At 31.1% G+C, this 25,403-nt stretch overlaps 2 protein-coding genes across 3 annotated transcripts; one reads left to right on the forward strand and one right to left on the reverse strand.

Annotated features, from left to right (window-relative positions):
• The first annotated feature begins 2,098 nt into the window (after positions 1 to 2,098).
• LOC107869460 (LOB domain-containing protein 38) lies at positions 2,099 to 3,230 on the forward strand. Its single transcript, XM_016715999.2, has 2 exons — positions 2,099 to 2,374; positions 2,640 to 3,230. The coding sequence occupies exons 1-2, from the start codon at positions 2,191 to 2,193 to the stop codon at positions 2,972 to 2,974; spliced, it is 519 nt and encodes a 172-aa protein (XP_016571485.2). The 5' UTR covers positions 2,099 to 2,190; the 3' UTR covers positions 2,975 to 3,230.
• A 9,428-nt stretch (positions 3,231 to 12,658) lies between these two features.
• On the reverse strand, positions 12,659 to 21,229 carry LOC107867224 (QWRF motif-containing protein 2). Of its 2 annotated transcripts, none has more exons than XM_047411131.1 (7): positions 21,158 to 21,229; positions 19,318 to 20,798; positions 17,389 to 17,508; positions 16,771 to 16,887; positions 16,565 to 16,654; positions 13,195 to 13,302; positions 12,659 to 13,043 (listed from the first exon to the last, which is right to left on the reverse strand). In XM_047411131.1, exons 2-7 carry the CDS (start codon positions 20,746 to 20,748, stop codon positions 12,969 to 12,971), a joined length of 1,941 nt encoding a protein of 646 aa, XP_047267087.1. In that variant the 5' UTR covers positions 20,749 to 20,798; positions 21,158 to 21,229; the 3' UTR covers positions 12,659 to 12,968. The 2 variants fall into 2 exon arrangements, with proteins under 2 accessions (XP_047267087.1, XP_016568858.2); XM_016713372.2 differs by having other exon boundaries at positions 19,318 to 20,813.
• Positions 21,230 to 25,403: the final 4,174 nt, after the last annotated feature.

The raw sequence follows: 25,403 nt of genomic DNA on the forward strand, positions 1-25,403 counted from the left end.
GATTCGATTTTTCAATAGTGTACAACTGACTACCGAACCGAATTAGTAATTTGATTTTTTAAATTCGATTATTCAGTATTTGTTTGGATCAAACAACTAAGTAGAAGAATATAAGAAAAATTGTGTTCTGAAATTAGGAGCCATTAAAGCTAGCACACTGCAGTAGCAGCAAGAACAAATCGAGCAGCAAATGCAACATGAAGCAGCCAACACATTAGCTAATTGCTACTCCATAAATTACTCACTATTTCACTGTCTTCAAACAATCGTTCATTGATGCATGTCAGGGCAGTAACTTAGGCTAGGAATTATTTTAGTAGAAAAATACACCAGCAAACTAAGAAAACAAGAAAAAGAAAAATTACTTCAGAAAGAAAAATCTAAAGAAAAGGCAATAAAATTGAAAAATGACAATTGGTAAAGAGGTATGGAACTAAACTCTAAAGTATGGAATTTATTTAATGGACTTGCGTTGCAATTGATCATCAACAGGAGCTTAGGAATGGATTTGGCCAAAGAGTAGATGAGAGTATATTACCAAAAAACAAATATGGAAGATCTTTTATAAGAGAGGAATTGGAGGATAGTTATATCATTTATTAAGTTAACGAATGTGTTGAAATTCTTTGTATTATTAATGCATAAAAAAGGATGATATTATTAATATACACCTCTAAGTGCGGCTCAAGCGCATTAGAGGCCTTAGGCCAAAATCAAACGGAGACCTTAAATTTTTACGTAAAAATTAACTTTTTTTTTATGAAGTCTATTGCGTTCAATCTTTTTTTGTGACATAGTATTCTAAATAAATCAAACCTATTCGAATTATTCTTTTTTATAAAAAAAATTTATTTTTTTTACAAATAATATTTAAATCTTTCAGAAAAATTTAGAATCTATTATTACCAAAAAAAAAATAAAAATGAGGCCCCTCAAATTCGGGCCCTAAGGCGGTCGCCTCGCTTGCACATCTCAATACACAATAGAGTGTATAACTAATGCATGCGCTAAAAAAATATACCAAATAAGGTACTAATAATACACAAGACAAATGTATGCATTATTTTCTTTAATACACTCTACCAAATGTCTAAAATTTGTCCTTGACCATAAATGTCAAAAAATCGTTTTTTTCTTAAACTTTATGACAAGTCAAATTGTGCCACATAAAATTGAGTCGGTTGAGAATAATATAACTAAAAATTACACAAATCCACAACTTAAATTTCACTTATTACAAAAAATCTATCTCTCCGAACATATTACAAAAATTCCATTTTTCTGTAAAATACATATCCATAGCTTCATGTATATGTCGGCCCTATTATGTGAATGAATTGGCTTCATTATGTATATGTCGGTCTTGTCATATTTCTTATGTATATGAATCGGCCTTGTTATGTATATGTCTGCCTTGTCATATACAAATGTTTTTATGTATATGTCGGTCTTATTATGTATATGAATCGAGAGAGAGTAACGTAATTAAAAAAGTGAGAGAGTGTAAATAATTCTAATAAGGTTGGAATTTATGTTAGTTTTTAATAATATAAATATGAGATAACTTACATTTAGGAGTCAGTTTGATTAAAAATCAGATTGTCTTGGAGCGGTTATGATCTTGGTTTTTACAAATTCTAATTAAGATTATCTGGGATGGTTGCGTTACTTTGTTGATATTATTGTTCTTTTTGTTGCATTTTGAGTATTTCGTTATTGTTACTATTCTCTTTTCTGTATTTTCTTTTTCAAACTATTTAGAAGTGTTTTATTTTAAGTCGAGTGTCAGTTGAAAACACCCACTCTATCTAGAAGGTAAGAGTAATATATGTCCATACTTAACTCTCTTCAGATCTCACTTGTCTGAGTATACGGAATATATTATTGTTGTGATATGCAAAACCATTAAAAATTAATATGACATTATTTTAGCCCACAAAAATTTGGAAGGATTATTCAGGCTGTACTTTGAAGAAAGTACACATAATTCTTAAATCTGCTTTTGGGTACAGCCTACAGTCTACAGACCCACAGTAGAGTATCATTCTAGTTCTAGTATTATAATAACCACACTTGCTTAACCATAGTTACTTACTCTCTTTCTCCTATATTATATCCCTTCCTCATTTCTCTCAACTCATCATAAGAAAGAAAAAACGTGGTGGACTATAGAAGAAAAAAGTTGAAAAAATGAGCTGCAATGGGTGCAGAATATTAAGAAGAAGATGCAGTGATAATTGTACTTTGAGGGCGTGTTTGGATGGTATTGATGATCCTCGTGCACAGGGTAACGCTACTCTCTTCGTTTCCAAGTTTTTTGGCCGTAGCGATCTCATGTCCTTCATCTCCGCTGTTCCACAAAATCGACGACCTGGTACTCTCTTGCCAAGCACTCCCTACTACCAGTTTTCTTCTCAATTTTACTCTTTTTGTACTAATTTACCCGACACAATTAGATTTTTCGAGCTCTGATACCTATAATAAGTTGTTGACTGTCATGATTTATGATATTTTTTTACGTATGTTATTTCAGAAAACTTAGAGCTTGTGTATGTCGAATCTCGAAATTTGAACTGTGCTGCATTAGAGGGAGTATGTACCTGGCTGATCTGATGAAAATTTGATTTTCTTCATTGCAGCTTTGTTTAAATCGCTGTTATTCGAAGCATGCGGAAGGACGGTGAATCCGGTGACCGGAGTAGTAGGGCTTTTAACGACGGGTAACTGGCACGTGTGTCAAAAGGCGGTGCAGACGGTTCTAGCTGGTGGCAATCCACTGAGTTACGGCGGCACGTGGGATATTCCAAGCCAATTCTCAAACGAATCCGGGTCGGATCACGTTGATACAACAGAGTGGATCGGGTCGAGGAAGAGGAGGAGAACGACGTCGTCATTTGGTTCGGAGACGGAGTTATCGGAGTTGGATAGTGTGAAAGGGGAAGAAGAACCAAAGCTTTTGAATCTGTTTGTTTGAAAAGGCTAAAGGCATAGGCTAATCCGTCGGTAAATAGGATTAGCTATAATTTTGCTGTTTAGCTATAAAATTTGTCGAATATTGCCAATTACTGTTGACGATGAGTAGTTTTCTAGTTGAGTTTGGTGTTTTGTGAGTTCGAACTCAATTGGAAAATCGGAAAATGTAAGGAACTAAACATGAGTTGTATGTTTAATTGAGTGTCAACTGACCATATTATATTTTTGGCTGAATAAATATATGAGTATTATAGTTATGAATTAAGTAAACATGAGTTATGTACTTCGATATACACAACCAAGTCCATAAATCATTCAGTAATTGAGTTACACTTACGCATAAGCTGATTTGAAAACTTTAGTGGACGTTATTCATTACAAATAATCATACATATTCTAAGTAGTAACATCAATTTTGTTCCTAATTTCTTCTCGGCATAAGACGCAAAGTGGGATGTATGTGTAGTTGTAAAGAAGGGAAGACTCAGTGGTAGAATCAGAAATTTGATAAAGAGTGTGTAAATTTTCTTCGCAGTTGCGTTGAGGATGTGCAAAATTAAATACACGTTCATAATAACTAATGTTTAGCCTATATGCACAACATATTTTTTCAACGTAGAATGTGCATTTGCCTCCTGACCATCCTTTAATATAGGTGGCTTCGCCCATGGGAAGATTTCGTACGGAAGAAAAGAAAAGAAAAGTACTTCTACCTTTCACTTTTACTTGTCGCTTTTGAAATTCTTAAATATTAAGGGTATACAGTTAAAACCAATTGCTTATTATAATTTTGAATTTCCAAAGTGATAATCACAATTATTAAAATAGTTTTTTAAGCCAAAGCGATTATTAAAATTAGAGGAGTGAAGTACTTATTTAGCTTTGGAACTTCAATTGAATCATTTTACAAAACTTTTTCCTACTTCAACAAGATCATACTGCCATTTCGTTATCACTTTGAAAGAATTGAGACAACAAAAGCTAGAATTATTTTATTCTCAAATTGAAGTGTATCATTCAGATAAAAGAATTTACGTTTTATCGACTCACTTAGTGATTTTCCTGTCTCCCCTATGTGATAAAAAAATGGGTAAATTAAAAATAAATAAATCAAAACTAAAAGTCTCCCAAGTTGAGCTAAGAGTGTACTCCAATTGAGTATATTAGACACATCACAATCATGGAGTTATTCAAAGATTAAGCATGAGTTGTCACATTAAAGAGGCAAACATAATATATCAAGAACTATACAAATCTTATCACTCAAAACTCAACTTTCATAAAAATAGTTAATGGCTATACTTTGAAGAAGAGAATTCATAAGTGGGAGGACATCAAATATCTTTCAAAACTCCATTAAGGGACCACCCTTCTCATCACAACCAATAGTTAGTCAACATGCAAGTGTATCCATAATTATACAAACAATCTGAAATCCAAGGGGAAAAAAATAGCAACAAAGTATTGTATTCTAATCTTTTTTTACTCCTTTGTTGAATATATTCTTTTTCCAAGATTTTCATCCTCACAATATTTAGGAGTCACACTCTAATGTTAAAAAAGGAAGTTCGGTGCACGAAAGCTTCCGATATGTGCAGGGTTTGGAGAAGAGTCTCACCACTATAAGGGTATATTGTACGCAGTCTTGTGTCAGAGATTGTGTCTAAGGTTTAAACCAGTAACCTCCTAATCACATGACAACAACTTTGTCGGTTAGTTCAAGACTTTCCTTCTATAAAACTAAAGAGTAACTAACGTTAAAGTCCATTTTCGAAGTAATACCCCCTCATAAGTTTTAGCGAACGCAATACACTTTTATTTTTACTCGTTTCAAGAATATGATTACAATTTCTAATTTTGAAAATAATTGATTTTACATTTTTCATGATATCTTTAGTAAGAAACTTTTATAATCACAAAAATATTTGATGTATTTAAGCTAAGTCACACGTTTTAATTTCAAAAGGTTTAAACTATACAAATATTTTTATGACATATTTTGAACTAGTACAAAGTTTCAAAAATTATGATACTTTTTTTTAAAAAAAAATCATATTCAACTCAAATTATATCACATAAATTATATAAAAAAAAAAAACTAATATCATATATCAAGGCATATATAAAGATGGTTTATACTTCTTCCATTTCACTTTATATCACACTGTTTTCTTTACTATAATAGATCCTAACAAATGATTATTTTTTATACATAGTAAAATAACAATTTACTTTTAAACTTTTCATTTGACTTTTAGTGATACACTTTACAGCAGCCACAAAAATCTCATACTAATATATTATTTAAGTTCATAATTTTTTTAAAGAAATCTTGCTTTCACAATTTTTGGCAGTCAGTGAAATTATAATAATAACATATTGAATGAAATTTTATTTATTTGATAAGTGAAATATAGAAAGAATAGAATATACGCAAATCTTATATATCATTATCTGGTAGAGATAGAGGGGCTAATTTTAGAAGACCCTCAATCAACTTGAGTGCAACAAATTAAAGTATGAAAAGAAAAAAAGACAGTAAAGAAAAAAATAGGAACTACTCTAAAATAATAACAACTATAAAATAATATAATAATCAAAACACTACAAACGACCAATCAAATACATAAATCAAAGTATATGAGTAATTTTCCCATTGTTTTTTGTTTTCTTCATTCGCAAATCAATGTGACAACAATCTATGTAGTATAGTACTCCACGGGCGATTTTACCTATAAAAAAATGGAGTACGTAAATTCATAATTTTTATGTAAAGTTAGATATTTTATTATATATATTTTTTAAAATTGTATAATAATATCTACTGGCATCTATGCTATAAAAAGGATAAATAATGTACTTGGTTGGATGTTGAATTGTTTACCTAGAGGATTAAGGATTAATGATTTGCCAATGCAGTACTCTAATAACAATCAATAACATACTCAATGCAATTCCATATATAAGATATAAAGAAGGTTAAAATATAAGTAAATTTTAATATTATTTTTATGAGATAGAAAAGTTATTTTTATAAGATTTTAAGTTTTGTTCATTGTTAGTATATAAAATATTTAACACTATTTGATCTGCTATTGTAAATTAGTATCAATTATTTACATAAAAATTAAATAATATATAATAATAAGTCAAATTTATCTTACAATATAAAATATTTTATGCATTAACAGTGCATAAAACTTAAATAGACATGTGTAACACTGATATAATAGTACAAAAATATGTATTGGTATTATTAATCAGTTATCAAAAATATATACATTATCAATATGATACATTTGTTGTTGAAATACTGGAGACATACATGACAGATACTTTGTGATAGTGGTTCATATTTTTTATTTATTTATAAATGTTTCATACATTTAACATATGTTTGACATATATAAATTATTTATTTTTTGTGAGATTAAATTTTTAATGGGTATCGAGTAATTTTACCAAATGTATCATTATGATACATTTGGAACTAGCTGTGTTTACAGTGGCGGAACCAAGATGTTCATTAAGGAGATTTGAAAGTGCACACACGAACTAGCCGAAATGTTTTCAACATATATTATATATATATATATATAAAATAATTTTAATCGTGTATAAATAGTGTAATTTTTCGTCGAAGAGGGTTCGGATGAACCCTCGGATATATGCTAGATCCGCCACGGTGTGTTTATACCATGTTTTGCGCCTAGTTTTACTTCCTGTAATAATTAAAAATTAGTAACTTCCTTAGTTAACTAACCACTAAATTATAAATGTATCACAAATTATATGTATCAAGGCTAAAAATATATTATCATAAATAATAAAATTTGAGATATCATATAATTAAATAAAGTTATAAAAAAAATTTAGAACCCCTAAAAATTTGAGATTTATGTAAGTTACTTTTTTGTTTTTTTAATAATATGAGATGATATATATATATATATATATATATAAGTGTCAATAAGTGTTCGATGTATCTGCTTATGTTGCTTGCTTCAATCGTAATTTTACTATATTACCCTAATTAATTACTATAAATTATTTAAGTATTTAAAAATTTATAATATTAAATAAAAATATAAAATAATCGACATGCCTACTTGTGGTGCCTGCTTCAGCTGCTTCAATCATAATTTGATTATATTACTCCAAATTAATTACTATAGGTTATTTAAGTATTAAAAAATTATAATATTTAATAAAAAATATAAAATTGCTAAAAAATAATAAATTAACTTTTAATTTTTAAAATTAACTTGATGTCTTATATGATGCCTTTTTATATTTTTTCCACAAGTATTTTTTAAAGTAATATTGTTATATCACTTATAATTAGTTATTATAAGTCATTTAAGACATGAGTTCTTCGCTGCTTCAATCGTAATTTTATTGTATCACCTCTAATTAATTATTACAATCGCATTAAAAAATTAATAATATTTCATAAAATAGACACAAAACGATATGTCAACATAAAACATTTGATTGACTATCGAAATTATATTACTCCCACATAAGTTAACTTTTGAAATTATATCAGTGTCACTTAAATTGAAATAGAAGAAATAGTATTATAAATCACAATAATTAAAAATTAAAATTATTTTAATAATTAATTATCTAAATTATATTTGTGTCACATAAATTAAAATTAAAAAAATAATATATATATTGAACCCGTGCTAATCCGTGGCTTCGATATGTAGTATATATATATATATATATCTGTGACTTTTGGGAGGGGAAAGAAAAAGGATAGGAAGAGAGAGAGAGAGAAAGGAGAGGGTCTATTCAAAAGAGATGCGGTACACATCATCGTGGGACCCACATTGAACTTCCCACCTTCATCAGTGGGGAACACGTCACTAACTCCTTCTATTCGCAGTACAAAAGCAGATTCGCTTTAGCGTTTCCCTCTCGCCGCATCCCCCTTGTTGATTGGGTCCCACTTTTTGTTTTTTCTATTCTCCACACTAATACTTCACCCATGGTTAACATATGTGGTTAACTCTCTATTTTTTATTGAGTAAACAACATAAACCCAAAACTTTTACTACCTAATTATCCCTTCTCCCTACTTTTATAATAATTACATAAAATCTCAAATATGATACATTAGTTAACGTCATGATACATTAATAAATCTTTAATTGTGGTTAAAAACGAAAAGAAACGATAATTAAGCCTACTGTTGAGCAATGAATGTGCTTAATTAAAGAAATTATCGTTTAAATTGCATAATATACGTCATTTAATAACTTATGATAACAAATATCATAAGTTTTATTATTATGTAAAAACTTATGATACATTGTATTATGAAAACAAATATCTCATTTAATAACATTAAGGTCATGATACATTACATTTATTTGTGGTTAGTAATACATTATTATATTTAATTTACTTAATACTTTATATGTATAAAAATATTTAATACATTGTATTAAAAGCTAAATATCTTATGATACGTTACTTTATATACAAATACAACAATATTATATCGACTATTGTATTGTAAATTTAAGTTTCTGATACATTAAATTATTTTGATTGAGATACATCACTGTAATTAAATTTGCATTATACTTGACTTATATTTGAAAATATCTGATATATTTCTAATTTACATTAAGTTTTTTTTTTTTGGTTGCCCAAGGTATTCCCACAGCCGACAGCCATGAGACTAATCCTCCGTTCCCCGATCAGCGTATTTTATGGTAGGAAACTGGCCACAGAGTTTGCTCCATTCGTCAGAGACGAGATCGAACCCCTGACCTCTTGTTTAAGGGACATAGCGCTGAACCATTATGCCAACTCTGGTGGTTAATTTACATTAAGTTATGAAACTACAATTAGCTTATATGATTACTGAAGTGTAAAATATATTTTGATGCATAATAGTTTAACAGATGGATGAAAATTAATTTATAGAAATTGTAATAAAAACAATCAAAAGTTTTGCTTAAATATCATAGCCAGTAGGCGAATTTTGGGTGAGATTTTAGGCGAATTAATTTTATAGAAATTGTAATAAAAACAATCAAAAGTTTTGCTTAATTCAAAATGGATGAATTTAAAAAATAGCCGGATACATTACCTGAATTTTGGGCGAGATTTGCGGCGCATAGGCGATGTACTAGGGGTAAATTGTGATGAATCTGAAAATAAGCTATTTTTATGAATTAGAAGGGATTTTTGTAATTAGTTTAGTGGGATGAGATTTTAAGTAATAATGAAAAGTTAGGGTGTGGTTTTAAGTAATCTTCCCCTTTTTTATTTTACTTCCGCCGTCTCATATTAGCTGACGGCATTTTATTTTACACTGTGATTATGAAATACAAATAAAAAGGTAATTTATTAATCTATCCCAACAGAAACTAATATGAAAATTTTAATTGATGTTTTCTTAATTTACTAAGGTGACTAATTAATATTGGACAACTACTTTTAATATGATAATTAACTAATATGAAACAAAGGGTAATCATTTCTCTTCCTTTTTTTTTTTTTTTTTTATTTTCCATTCGATATTCGATACCCACATTAAAATCTAACTAATTCAGATTCATGTCAAATAATGCCTCATTCCAAGAATAATTTTCCCTACCAAAGATTTTTTCATACCCATCCGAAATCATTCCATTGTTATTATAACACCATAGAGGCAAAATGCTGTCCCAAATTAATATCAAGGGCAATTGGGGATTGATAAATGTATGGGGGATTTTCTTTTCTCTATCTAACGCTCACGCGTCTGCTTTCTTTGCTCTTTTAAACTTTTTAATAAAGCTTTTTAGTTGCGTTAAAGAAGTAGTTGCTTTGTTGGAAAGTTCCTGCATATATTTTATATTGGATTCTAAAAAAAAATACTCCCTCCATTTCATAATAAATGAATTGTTGAAATATTTTTAATGTTTCAAAATAAGTGAATTATTGATTTTTTTTCTCCAAATTTACCCTTGAAGATTTGACAATCAAGGGGCCATCAACTGAAAAAGAATAAAATAAATATGATTCTGTACTTTAAATAAGGGTAAAAATGAAAAAATATATTAAATTTATGTGTTTGATTTTTTCCCTTAATCTGTGTATCAAAATTCAATAATTTATTTATTACGAAACGGAGGGTGTAATTTTTTTGGATTTACAATGTACAAATGAGTTTTCTTGTTGTCCCTTTTAAGACTGCAATGACGCCTTCCTTTCAATGTGGTGGTTGAAAATAAAAGTACTTCCAAATACATAACATAACTATTTTATTATTATATCCCTATTAAATGATGTTTATATTGTATCTTGAACTTAATTTGAAAAGAAAAACAATTAATGTTATTATGTTATGGGTAAAATAGGAAAAAGAAGTTGTCTTCTGTTGATATGTCAAAAATGACAAGTAAAAATAAAAATTCAATTAGAAAATTAGTGACAAATAAAAGCGAACGGAGGAATATCTATTAGGGTCATTCAAGACACATCTACGAAAATGGCAGAAAACTTGACTGTCAAATTTGAAAGAAGTTGGCTAAGCTATTGTCACTTTCTTTAATGGCTCTTTTAATTCAAAAATGAATGTTAAGAACATTTGTAGTCCAGTATATGGAAGGTGGACAAATTTGAATCATTATCAATACGTTAGAGATATTTTTAACTCTTTTCGTTACAAATATTATACTGTAGTAGTCACCATTAGAATTGAGTCAAAATAATGCAGCAGAGAAAATTCAAATGAGGGAACATAAAAGGTAACAAATCACGTTTCATTATAACTTCTTCCGTCTTAATTTATTTGTGTTTTCATGTGTTCCAAAATATGGATGTTATTCTAAGGACCTACTTCTTTGGAGGTAGTGGTATGGTTTGCGTACACTCTATCCTCCCCAAACCCAACTACGTGGGAATACACTGGGTATCCTAAAATTTTGATGTGATTGTTTTCTTTGTCCAACTAATTCTTTTAACAATATCTTTAGCCAAATATAAGTTTAATATCTTGCTGTAAAATGCGCCTAATTCAGCAATATACTCTTGCCCTTCATTTTTATTTGTTCACTTTATTAAAAATAACTTTTCACTTTCACTTTAGCTTGTGATAATGTGAAGAAAAAAATTTATTTTTTCTCGTTTTGCTATTAACATGAACTACTGATTCTCAAATTATTTCTCAAGTTCAATTAATATGAATAAAAAACGTACTACATTTATTGTTTTCTTGAGAGGAGTCTGAACTCCATTATAGAGGAATACAAACAGACTTAGTCCCTGCTAAGTAAAAGTGAATGGAAGAATACAAACAGACTTTTTGAATTAATGCTAAGCTCCTAATCCCAATGCTTATTTCTAAGTGTTGCTCCTGTTGGAGGAAGAGACAAGCCAAAGTGGGTTTTACTTCTTAAACGCCTTTACTTTTATGACCACTGTTGATAATGCCATAAACTTAAAGAAACCATACACGTTTTACGTGTTTACTCTTATATAAAAAAAAAATAAAAAATCTACTCATTTGAATATTCTAGTGATGTCTTAACTAGTATTGATGGGAGAATTGATTTTGTAGGTCACTTGTATTTTTGTTAGTTTTTTTGTTGAAGAAATCTTCACTTTTACACATAAGAGAACGAAAATAGTGGTCAACTTATGAAATTAATTAATAGACACTGACAGTGTCATTTTTTGATAGTATTTTAATACCTATAACAGATAACTTTTCAAATATAATCACTTTTAAAATATTCAAAATTTAAATAAAAAATTGAGTAGTATGAGGTTACTTAAGCACCTATATTTATTCTAACAGAGTAACAGAATATTTTTAGTGGTATGACTCTTTACCAAAAATGCAAACACTCCATTGTGTCCTTTCTTCTTTTCATTACTTTAGTTTTATATTTTTTTCAGTACCATTCATCATTGAAGCAAAGAAGTAGCATTGCAATGTAGCAACACGATTACCAACTTTTAAAATAACTTTTTACGCCTCATTTCAAATATATATATATATATATATTGACGTACGTACAAATCAAATAAACTCCAATGTTTTACCAGGAGACCTAGAGATCTTATTCGTCCAATTCCAATGTTTCCCAATAAACTCCATGACAATATACTGGAGTCTTACGTGTGGGATTTTAAACTCCATAACATTTGTTTAGCACGATGAGATGAATCAAGCAAAGATTATTATGGGTTATTGCAGTTTTTATTCAAAAAAAGGTCCTGTACCTCGTTTTGATGGGTTGTAAGATGATTTTTAACACACTATCTACCATACTTTTTGCTCTAGCTAGTGTTTGTTAGAGACACGAGTCTCAGATCAGTAGTAGCAGTTGCAGTTCAGTACGCAGAGTTGCAGTGAGTCCTCTTCATTCGAGGATGATATGATTTTATTCCATTTATTATTTTAGTTCAGTTTGCTAGACGAAGTTAGTTGGGGACCCCCCTCTCCCCACAAAAAAAAAAAAAAGAAAGAAAGAAAAGAAAAGAACTCCATAACATTTCCAGAAAAATTTACTAAAGAAAAGAACTCCATAACATTCCAGAAAAATTTACTAAACAATCTCAAGGAATATGCAACGCTCTAAAAGTTGAGAAGTTTCTGTTAAACAATAAAATTATTTCGACTTGGAGGTTGAACAATTCCTTGAATGAAAAGTTCAAAAGTTTTAAACACGTGTGCAAAAAATTCCATTTATTACTTACACCCAAAACCTTTCAAAGAGGGGATATTTTTTAAGATGGGGGAATATATATACAATATGTAAAATGTTTATGAAGCTATAAACCGAAGATATAAAGCTGCAATGACACGTTAAAGCAGCAATTTCCTACTCAGGATGCATACAAAATGCAATTGCAGCAGCATTCAACAAGCCTGAATCAAGTAAACTATAGCTACAAAAGATATCACGATCACTTTGTTTGGTTGAGAAGAGCTCCCTTTTGATGTTAGCATTTCCGTTAAGCAGTCAAAAAAAAGATCAGCTTTACACTTTTGTTGTTGCGCAAGAAACCGTGTCTTTTATTTGTAATAGATGTGTCCTCAGGCTACATTCCTTCACCTGTTTTAAAAACTTTTGTCAGTTAACAACGTATCTTTTGATAGGAAGTATGACTCTTGAAAAGTACATTCAACTCAAAGGCAACATAGAAATGATTATTACTCGAATGGTTTCCTTCAAAAGCTTTAGGTAGAGGGAAATTCAGGTTTACCTGTAGAGCTGTCATTGATGACAAGAGATCTCTACATTGGTCAAGTAAAGCAAGCTCATTAGCCACCACATCTGTAAGCTCATATACCGTAGAATCCACCTGCTCTACCTATGTACATATATATATAATTACCATGTTAAAGCAATCCAAATGGAAGTGCACCGACAAATAAGAAGGTGGTTTGGAATATTATCTTAAAAGATGAGTTAAGTACTAGGCATACTTAGATCAGAATCCTTGAGAACTAAACAGACAACAAGAAAATTCGATCTGAACTTCAAGTACAAGCTTTTTTGCTATACTGGCACAGGAGAGGAAATAAAAAGGAACTGCAAGCATAAAGGTTGAAAATTAAGAATAATCAGGAATCAGTTTTGATCCCAGATGTCGACAAGATCACAGAAAGTTACAGCAGATACCTCATCGGTCAAAGTTAAAGAGGACAAGTAGTCATCCACCAACCAGTTGGTAATCTGCTGAGACTGGGAGCAAAACTTTTGTAGCTTGTGAATGGGTAAAATGCTACTTTCGGTAGAGTGAAGCAGTCTATTTCATAGTATAATTCTAGTTATAGACTCAGCTATATCAACACTTAACAAATAATATAAAAAAATTTCAACGAACGAAAACAACAATAAATGGTTGGAAACCCATTGAGAGCACTTCTAAACTCAATGCCAGAGATGTTCTAGCTGAGAAAATACAGCTAGAAAAAAGGGGGAAACAGAAAGACGATAGTTCTGAGAAAAGCTTAATGCTGGAATTTGTCCCTGCTACTATTATCAACCATGTACAGAGAGCAACAATATCATGCACTGGGGAGTCACGCAAAAGAATTCCAGCAAAGAGAGCACAGAAAAATGATGCATAATTTTTTTAGCAATAAAAGAGATGCAGTTGTGTGGAACAAATTCAAAGAAATGGACTGCAACAAATAGATCGGAGGTACTCAATCAAATTGAGTTACAGGACTAGGAGGCTACAAAACCTAGGCAAAGTATGCCTCAATGATGCGGGAAGTGTTAGCGAAAAGGGTATGGTGTTTGGCTACGCCAAGGTGGGTAGTTGGGCTAACTAGGTTGGTGACAGTAACTATATAAACCAAAAACAATAGCATTAAGAAGAAGAAGCAAGATGGCACAAAGAAACACTAGAGGCTCAAATCTAAACGATACAAGCACTTTGCAAGTGCCGTATACTAGATTTTTATCTAATATGCCTGAGACAAGGTGTGAGAGGTTTGGTCATGTGAGGAGGGGCATGGATGCCCCAGTTCGTAGGTGTGAGAGTTTGGCCTTGGATGGTTTCAAGCGGGGTAGGGGTAGACTGAAGAAATACCGGAGAAAAGTGATTAAACGTGACATGGAGCAGTTACAGCTGACTGAGGACATGACCTTGGATAAGAAGATATGGAGAAAAAGCATTAGGATAGAGGGCTAAGGGTGTGGGTGAGTAGTAGTCAGTAATTAGGTAGACTTCGGTGTCCTTTGTTTGGCAATGTAAAATTTTTTCTTGGATGTCGTACCTATGTTATTTTATCATGTTCTATTCTTTGGATGCTTCCGTATACTGTCTTTTATCTTGAGCCGGGGGTCTATCGGAATAGCCTCTCTACCTCTTTTGAGGTAGTGGTATGGACTGCGTACACTATACCCTCTCCAGACCCCACTATGTGGGAATATACTAGGTTTGTTGTTGTTGTTGTATGCCTGAGACAAGGGACCATAAGCTCCACGAATTTGAATTTTAATATTTTTTAATTAAAAAAGAACTCCGACAAATTGTAGAAATTTTAAAACGATTGTATCATCTAGTAGAATAATTGATGTGCATATGTAGAGAATACAAAAAATTGAGGGGAAATGCTAGTGTCTAGCAAAGTAGTTTTACAAACGGTAAATCTTTCTTATCAAAATACTCATTTTATTTCTTTGAAGCTTTGTCAGATTCTTCTTTCTCCAGAAATTTCTTTAGATTATTTGAGCAAAAGAGAAATTATAAGACCAATTTAGGGCCATACCAGGCAAAATAGTCCATTATCATCCACCAAGCAAATTGCAAGTGGGACTTATTATCAATAAAGTATCTCATTACAAATTTAAGTCCAATTCATTCAACTTTAACGATGACAATGCTATCTTCACTTTTTATCTATAGCACTTCCTGACAAAAAATTACCTTCCCAATAAAGTTACTAGTCTACACTTAAAAGGCCCTTCTTATTGACTCTCTCAGAATGTTAAAAGAGAAAAGGTTTCTCAAAGGCCTGAAGGAAAGTCTATTTTTGCCATCTCCAATCGCTTCAGACTCAATTTTAATTTCCTTTTATCCATAGCAAGTCGACATTTACCTTATTTATCCGTAACACTTCCTCAAAAAATTACCTTTCCAATAAATCTACCAGCCTACACTTAGACAGCCTTTATTGACTCTCAGAATTACCTTCCCACACTTGTCTCAGGATGTTTGTCAATGGCTTGCTTTGGGACATGCCCAAAATGCCTTTCACAGCAGCGGTAACTGGTAAGGGTCCACTTTTTTATAAACAGTATAGCTCTCATTCTTCATTTAATGCATTTTTGCAATAGAACAAGTGGTTATCGCGTGAAACAGAACACATACACGAGTTGAAATAAATTCTCCAAGGCTGGGGCAATACATTTTTTTTTTCCTGTGGTGAAGGAATATTTGTAGGATTATTAAGAATAGCCTTTTAAACGTGGCAGTGTTTGAGTAGTTAGCTTGCAACTCCTTGACTATTACATTTGATACCTGCATCATCCTACCCTCATGTAGGATATCAAATAACTTTATCCATCAAGACTTTGTGCAGATGGTTAGAAGCCACCCAGCTAACCAACTTCATGCTAGGTCACACCCTTAGGTGCCAGGACTTTAGAGAATTGCACAAAATAAGTAGTAGAAAAGGAATTTCAGGAAGCATCTCTCTTTAAGATTTTCTCTCCCCAGCTTCTAAAAGTCTTCTTCAAAAGAATATAAATAAACTTCAACGGGAAAAGAGAGAAAAAGGGAAAAGAACGAAGAGAAATCCCAGACAAAAAAAAAAACTTTAAAGTAATTTGATTCTGGCAAATGGACCTATTATTACATGCACCTCAGTTCTGTCATCTTTTACTGGTTCTAAATGCTTGCTGAGCATGTTAGAATACAAGAAAGCATGCAGTTGACCAGTTTAGATATTTTTTGTGCATTGGAGTTGCCACTTTCTCATTGCAGATAAGTTACACCCTGGTCAAAATAGGTGTTTATGCAAATTGAGCAAGGTCACGGCCTACTTCCCTCCTCCGATCCCCTCCACCTTCTTGAAAACAGAAAGAAGTCTACAACCATAACCAGAAGGAAAAATTACCTTCGGCAGCAAAGAACACAGTGAGGATCCCATTGCCTGCATCATGTCAACAGCTGAAGAAATAGCATCTTTCACATTTTGAACTTCTGCCTGCAGATGATAAACCAGAAAATATTATTCCTGAAGCCCAACACCAAATTGTAATTGAATGCAAGCACATTTTTTCCACAAAGAGCACTCCAATTAGAATGCAAGGGAAAAAGTACCTTAGCTCCTTCCACGACAGGGAGACGAATAGTGCTCGCTTCCATAGAACATATGGTTCCTGACAATGAATTGCAATGTTCTCCATCAACCATACTCCAATTTTCCAAACATGGCCCCTGAATTCGTCCATAAAAAGAGAAAGGGATAATAATAAGATGGACAAATCAAGTACACATTACAAATGTTAAAACACGAATCAGACAATGAATATTGTATTTCATTTCACGGCATATGAAAAGAAATCAACCATCTTAGGCAGCAGGCACACCTCATGTGCATGATGAAGACAAATGTGAGAGTAACAGGGTATTTTATAGATGTAACTGGAAAGGGTTGTTTCATTCAACAATATAATGTCCTCTAGTTACAGCAAATTGACCAAATAGTATGCATTTGCATTTATTCTCATAATTTTGTATAGATTTTTAACCTCGTGTACTCTTGTTTCTTGATAGTCCTTTTCAAATTCAGACATGAATTTGTTTATCAAGTATTTAGACTCGAGAAATGGTTATCTCATTGATGCATTGGTATTTAAAAAACATCTCTTTGGATGTGTACATAAGCATATGCAAACTAATTTGGTTTGAGGCAGAAGAACTGAAAAGAGGGCTTACTTGTCCTTTGAGGATGGAATGCAGCTTCACATTTTGCCGCAGCAGCTGCAGCTGAATTCTTTTGGACTTCACAGAATGTCGCAATTTTAAAGTAGTCAACCAAGCATTGTACAGGTTCCTCTGGTAAAAAGAAAATTTTACATTAATGGCACGAAATTTCAACAGCACTCTAGTCTATACCACAGCTTTCTTTTTACACTATTAATTCATGGTAGAATAAACTTACTTGCAGCCAGTGTATACACCAATTTTAGTGAATATAATTGTAACAGCACTCTAGTCTATACCACAGCTTTCTTTTTACACTATCAATTCATGGTAGAATAAACTTACTTGCAGCCAGTGTATACACCAATTTTAGTGAATATAATTGTAACAGGGGTATTAGGAAAAACTAAAGCAGCAGGTTGGTTTGTATTTTCAATTTTACTTGATGATAAATAATTGATACACCTTTTCCAGTTTATATTCTAATACTTGAATTTTGTTTTTTTTCGAATTTTTAAGAATGATAAGCAATGTTTTATTGCATATATTGATAAGGATGTGATAACATTTAGGCAAAATAAATCGACAACCCCTTAAACTTGCCAACAAATTTCATTTAGATACTCGAACTATAGTCTGTTCTAATTGAGCACCCGTAAATTTCACAAGTGCATATTACACAGATAAGTTCATCACATAAAATATGCCTTCTCCTTAAATTATACATATCAAGATCAATTGAAACATACATGAGGTTTGACGGCTTAGTGAATTTAACGTGTATAATTAAAGGAGGTGCCATATTTTAAATGGTTAACTAATCTATGTAATGAGCACTTGAGAACACACACAAAAGCTTTTAAAAAAATTTTGAGTTGAAATGTCTAATACTTTATCATACTCCCTCTGTTATTACTTGGCCCATACTAAAAATAGTTGTTTCAATTTACTTGTCCAGTTTATAAAATCAAGAGAATTTTATTACATTTTTCCCTTTCTACCCTTAGTATTAAGTAAATAAATAAAGTAGTTATTGTTAAATTTAGAGTTTCAAAGCATTATTAATAAGGTTAGAGCATATGTTTAGGCGCTCAATAAAAATATATTATAGTTCGAGCGTCTAGATGAAATTTATTGACAACTGAAAGCTTTTATATCTTAGATTTCTATTAATATACATAAAACATGTCTATTAACCATACAAGCTCGAATAAATAAGAACAACGTGTATCATGTATTTATTCTTTGAAATGGATTGGAGTTTATACCAGGTATATGTAACTACTGGTGGATTATATTCATCAGATCATACAAAACCTAAGTGAAACAAAAACTCAAGTACAGATTACTAGATCATAATGACAGATATATTTACTATCCCATTCAAGCACGTTTATTGAACATGACCAATTAACCATATAAAGTTCCAAGTAAAAAAGAACAACACGCATCATATATTTATCATCCAGTTCAACCACATATTGAACTGTATATCCTGCCACTGCCGATTGAGGGATTCCTATATCTACTTGATAAGTGAAACAGAAATGCAAACCTTCAAAAGTTTTAGTCTACTGCTATTTCTTAATGCAATTCATCTAAACCATGAAATAAATTCCTCATATCCTCCTTGATCATCTTGATCCCAGGTGTCCATATTATCCATTTCTACTATGACAACTTTTGATCTTTCTATTTGCTCCTTACTCTTAATAAGGTGGGATGGATGTAGACCATCTGATCCTAACTAATTTACGATTTTGCCTAAGTTGATTGATTTATTTCATTTCCACGAATACCATTCACTACAAAGGATAGTAAAATCCGAGATTAGGTTTCCTTTTCAATGTCTTTGTAAACCGCTGAACAAAAAATATACTGTATTTGAACAACATCATCAAAAACACTTAAGAGAATTAGTAGCCTCTTAAAAACTTTTACCTCTGCTGTTGTTGTCTGTGCCCTTAGAGCAGCTTCTGCTTGTGCATTGACAAAACGCCATTGCATGTGCCGATTATATAGAAGCCTTAATTCATGTGCTTCAACTATCCGGCTTTCCCCTACCTTCCCTCTTCTTGCATCAGCAGCAAAACTCAAAATTGAGGGCAGGCTGCAGGAATTATTAGATATTGAACCCATTGCACCATTTCTTGTTCTTGTAGGACTTGGCATCCCTCTTAAAGGAGGATTAGCAGATGGTGTCAATGCCTTACTTGGAGATGCTGGTCTTTGACCCCCTCGAAGAGGAGACACTAGACCTCTAGAAGCAGGGACACCCCGAGGTGATGCTTTAGGGGAATCACTCGGAAACTTCTTGTTTACCATTAGCTTTGACGGAGGCACTGTTTTCACACTACCATTTTTCTCCATAGAAGAACCAAGTTCTGGCCCTCGTCTGATCCTGTTATTAGTCTCTTGCCAAAACCTAGCAGGCACAACTATCCCACGGGGACCTCCTCGCCCTTGAATCACAGTCGGACCATCATGAATACCTGAAATACTCCCAGAAGAGACACTTTCACTATCTGAACCCAATGCATCACCTGATATAGCTGTTCCATTCATATCAACCTCATCATTGTCACTTTGAGGTTTCAATTTAGCTTCAATTCTAGCTCTATGATATATATCAATTACCGACTTCATCGATGAACTAGTAACACTTTCGGATCCAAATTTGTGCTTCTCAATTGAACCACAATCAACACTTCGTGTCAAAAAACTCGAATTCAATGACTTTGACCTCCCTGGCCACCTATGCTGATCACCTGACTTAACACTCTCACTCCGATCTCTCACCGGTGTACTCAACTCCGGTTCAACTTTCCTCCTCTCCGGCTTAACAAAATTCGCCGCAACTTTCCTCCTCTCCGGCGTAACAAAATCCGCCGCAACTTTCCTCCTCTCCGGCGTTCCTTTCCTCACACTACTTATACCGTTCGTCGCAGGGGCAGGCTTTGCCTTACTAACAGGTATAGAGATAGACTGACCTTGAAACGAAACCGATAAACTTCTACTGGAACTCAACAGCTGCTTCACCGCAGTAGACTTCTCTATAGGCGTAACCGGCCGTCTCCGGTCCACCGATTGCGACCGTTTCACCGAACCAGAATTCTGAACCGGCGTCCTAGTTACCATTTGCGATGGACTTCTCAATGAAGCAACGGAATTCGCCGCCGCCACCGACGTATTCGAAGACGACGTCGTTGAAACTGAAGACGACGAAGAAGTCGAAAGGTACCGTGAGTTAACTTCTTTAGATTTCGGAAATCTTCTTGAAGCTCCTCCTCCATTTTGAGCTTCTGAAGGTAACAATGGCGGCCTTTTCGGATGTTGTACTTTCGGCTTTGTTGCTGATACTGCAGCCACCATTGCCTTCACTGTCTAACACAATTCTTCACATCTCTACCGGAAAATCTTCCCTATATCAAAAAACCCTAATTCTCGAAAACTCAGCTGAATTTATAGAGTAATAAAGTGCAAAATACGAAGAACAGAAAATTTTTCTATCTAAAAAACCTAAATATCGAAAAATTGAGCTGAATTTATAGAGTAATAAAGTGCAAAATACGAAGAGATTATAACTACAACTGAAGATAGGTAGTATATAGTAGATATATATATATATGTACTAATATTTAATATTGCGAGTATTAATGTAGAGATTTTTTTTTTACTTGTAGTAGTTTTAGACAGAGAGAGAAAGACGCCGGAAATATGACCGTTACGAACGTCCGGCGGAAATATACGCGGAGGAGGAAAGAGAGAGAGAAAGTGGGACCTGATGGAAATACTTGCGAGCATAACTGTCGTTCCACTGCGTTTTCTAAGTGATTAAAAAAAAGGATTTAATTCCTCCTATTATTGAATTATTGACAATATCTTATAAATAAAACTATCATTGAACTATTATTTTATATTTCATATTGTCATTCTAACATATTAAATTACTAAACTTACTTAATTTTTTTAAATGATATTTTAAATTCAATTTCATTGACACATTCATTAAAATATACTTACAACTCAATACATGATAAAAAATGATTTTAGTATAAAAGCAATAAAATCTATCTAATTTTATGATAAAAACAATAAAATTTACCAAAATAAAATAGATTTTAAATAAAGATAAATTATACATGGTGAAAATAATTTTAAAAATTAAAAAGAATATATGAGATTTTATAGGACCCTTTTTTTATTTTTTATTTTTTTAAGGAGTTACTCTCTTTATTTCATATTATTTATCCACTTTTCTCACGCGTCCCATAAAATATTATAAATAAGAAAGATAACTTACTAATTTACCTTGTAATTTTTTAATACATTCTATTAGCGTCTTCATAAATACTAATATTAACAATATATGAATTTTTTCAGGAACTTTATTATGTTTATATTTTCAAATATATTAATATAAGGATAATAATAATTTAATTTCAGTCCTATAAATTGATAAGTAACTTAGAATATATGGAATAAAAAGATTAGTTAATACTCTTCTTGTTCTTAAATAAGTGGAAAAAAGTAAAATATAAATTAAGATAATTTAATATATATGTTTTACATTTTTTATATCTGTTTTAAAAATTTATTAAATGTATATATATTAATAAAAAATTCAGAATTCATAAACTTTAAATTTTGATTTCATAAGTGAAATATGTAAAGAAAAAAATCTATAAATAATATGAAATGGAGAGAGTATACTTTTCTTTCAATTGGTCCTATAAAATTTCAAGTATTTTTTTTCTATTTTTAAATTCAACGTCTCAATATGTCTAATTTTTGTTTATTTAAGATGTATATTTCATTTTGGTGGATTTTATTGCTTTTCATATTAGACCCATTTTTTGTCATGTACTTAGGATGGTATAGTCTAATGAATTATCATTAAATTTAAACTTAATTAAGTGAGTTTAGTAGCTTAAAATGTTAGATTGTCAATCTGATAGATAAAATAATAGTTTTGTGATATTTTTGTCATAAAAAAACAAAAGTAACTTTTATGGGATATTGTCAATAGTTTAATGACAATATAAGAAATTAACTCTTAAAAAAAAAAGATAATGTATTAAGATTGTTTGGCAGCAGATGTAATTATCTCGAGATTATAATTTTAAATTAATTTATTTTAAAACATAAGTTTTTACTTATTTTTAGTTATTAGATTTCTCATTAGCTTAATGGTGTATTCTGACTTAATTCTAATTTATTTCACCTTATTATCACTAGAAACTTGTAGTATTACTCGTAGGAGAAATAAGGAAAGTAAATTCAAGATAAAGTTTGGTGTTAACTTTATTTTATTTTATGGTGGAGTCAGAATTTCAAATAACGAAATTTAATATTTAAAAAAAATTAGTCGAAGGGTTCAACACTTACTATATATACATAAATATAATTTTAATTATGTATAAATAATATCATTTTTCGTCAAAGGGGTTCATCCAAACTCCCTAGTCAAAGGTTGGCTCCGCCTTTGTGTTTGGTATAAGGTATTATTTAGTTTCAAAATTATTTTATTTCATTGTTTATGCTAAAATGATAGAATTACTATCCTATACGAAAGAAGATATAAAATAGTTTCATCGATATCCCATCTCATGAGATATTCCTATTTATCCCATCCCGTATATTCAGAGGCGTATTCAGGATTCGGAGTCTCTGGGTGCCAAGTAGACTCATTGATTAAATTAATCGGAGACTCCAAATCGTAAATCCGAGCCAACTTATGGACAAGAGGTTCATTGAATCTCCTTCGACGAAAAACAATGCTATTTATATATGATTAAAAAAAATTATATTTATATAGTAAATATTGAACTCGAGAAAACAAAAGATTTTTTAGAGCTGTGGTGATTGATTAAACTTACTAAAAAGGCAGGTTGTCAGCAAATTTCGAATCTAAGCCTTTTGGATGAAATTAACAGTCTTGTGTCACCCGAACAACAAGCCACTTTGGTTGTTTGGGTGGCAAGTTTGTTATTTATATATATATATATATACACTTTATATATAGAGTTTCCATCGAAATTTGCAGATGGCGTGTCGCCTCGAGAACCCTTAATAGATTCGCCCCTGCGTATATCAAACCATCCCTTAATAGTTGTACCCTACCCTTGGAGACAACTAAATGGTAATGTACAGTAAATACGTTGATGTGGACTTGAAGTTTTTGTTTTTCTATATATAGTACTACTGTATAATTTTTTTTTTTTTTTGTGTGTGTGAATAGCAGTGTAAAGTTGTTGTTTATGTGATTTATATTTTATGGGCTCGAGCTATCAACACATTATGTGTGCATTAGAATAATCGGTCTATATCACATTTTTTAGAATGTAACTTTTCTCTAAATATTAATAATACAAAATATTTTTTAACGCGAAATTACTTTTTTAGTTTTTGGTGAATCTTCGGAGAAACGTCACGTTGATGACAAGTTGATATTGATACTTTAGTGAGATTAGGTAAACTACATGATTCACTTAATATTAACTTATCTTAATATTTTATTATTGCTTAACAGTATAGTATTTCTGTTTATTTTATTCAGAGAGAATTACCAAGCGTGCTCATAAAAATATAGTTTAAAGTAGGTATATGGAATTACGGGATCATAAAAGGCCAACATTTATGCTGGTTAATTAATTAAATTATAATTATTACTCAATGCACAAATTATGTCTCTTCTAATGGGAATTTACCTACTTAAAGGTGCAATAGTTTTGGATCAATTGTTGGGTTGTAACTTGTATTATTACATGTCTTTTTCGCATACAAAATTACGCTCAAAATTAAGGAAAAAAAGTTGCTCGAAAATAAATACTTATATATAAAAAAGTTTATGAGTAGGTTGTATGAATTAAAATATGAGTTTGGCATTTCAGCATATCGAAAGATATCACGGAACGATAAAAATTTAATCAGTTACAACTTAGGTCTGGATTAATTACTAGATCATTAGAGCAATCACTTAGGATCCAGAAAAATAGAGCCCGATTTTTTAAAATAAACTATACTTATATGAAGTAATTAAAAAAATAGTATATATGTTCTTATAAATTTAAAAAAGAATTTTTTGAGAAGAAAATAAAATATTTTTTTATTTTAATGTGGGATTGTCAGATATTTTTGGGGGAATGGAACAAGATTTTGGGAATAGTTTTCTTACACCTTGGTCATTTTTTCTACACTCCCTCTTGCTTCTTGCTTACAATTACAAAAGGAAAAAAAAGATGCCTTTTGAGATCACTCGGAGATGAAAATTTGAAAAAACACTTAAATTTATTTTTGAACTAAGAGTGTTAGGAGAAGTAATACAAGTAGAAGTAATCACCTTATAGGAATACTCAATTTAATAAAAAGATTTGATACAGTTCCAAATATATATATTGTATATAGAATGATGTTAACAATTTTTGTAACTATTGCCTCATTCAAAAAAAAGTTTTTTAAAAGTAAAATTGATGAAATCTTATATAAGATAAAAAAAGTTTTTCAAAATTAAAACGGATAACATTTTATCTAAAATCAATAATATCTCAAAATATATTAAATAAATTAGTTATATTATCGATTAAAAGAAACTATTAAAACAGATTAATTTTTTTTAAAATAATAATTAATGACTTCGCATCTAAAAAGCTAGAAAATAGAGATTTTGAACTAGACTTTAAACAAAATTACATATAACAATCTTTTCTTTTGAAAAATATATATATTTAGGGTCTCTCTAAAGTTTGATTTTAGGCTCTTAATATTGTTGAGTTGGTTGTATTTCAGCTCAACTATAATTATATCTGACATAGTGTCGTATTGAAAGTCTATGGAACATTCATCCAATTCAAGTTTCATATAAAAAATGGACTTCCTTAATGCTCTCATGTCACAATAATTGAATTGTTGAATGTAACACCCCGCATTTCGGGCTAGAATAAAAATCATGACTCTGATGTGTTGATAATCCCAGAGCCTTAAATTCTATGCCAATTTGGCATGTTTATGTAGTATGTGAATCCATT

The sequence above is a fragment of the Capsicum annuum genome, chromosome 4 (genome assembly GCF_002878395.1).
Source record: "Capsicum annuum cultivar UCD-10X-F1 chromosome 4, UCD10Xv1.1, whole genome shotgun sequence".
Classification (NCBI taxonomy): Eukaryota; Viridiplantae; Streptophyta; class Magnoliopsida; order Solanales; family Solanaceae; genus Capsicum; species Capsicum annuum.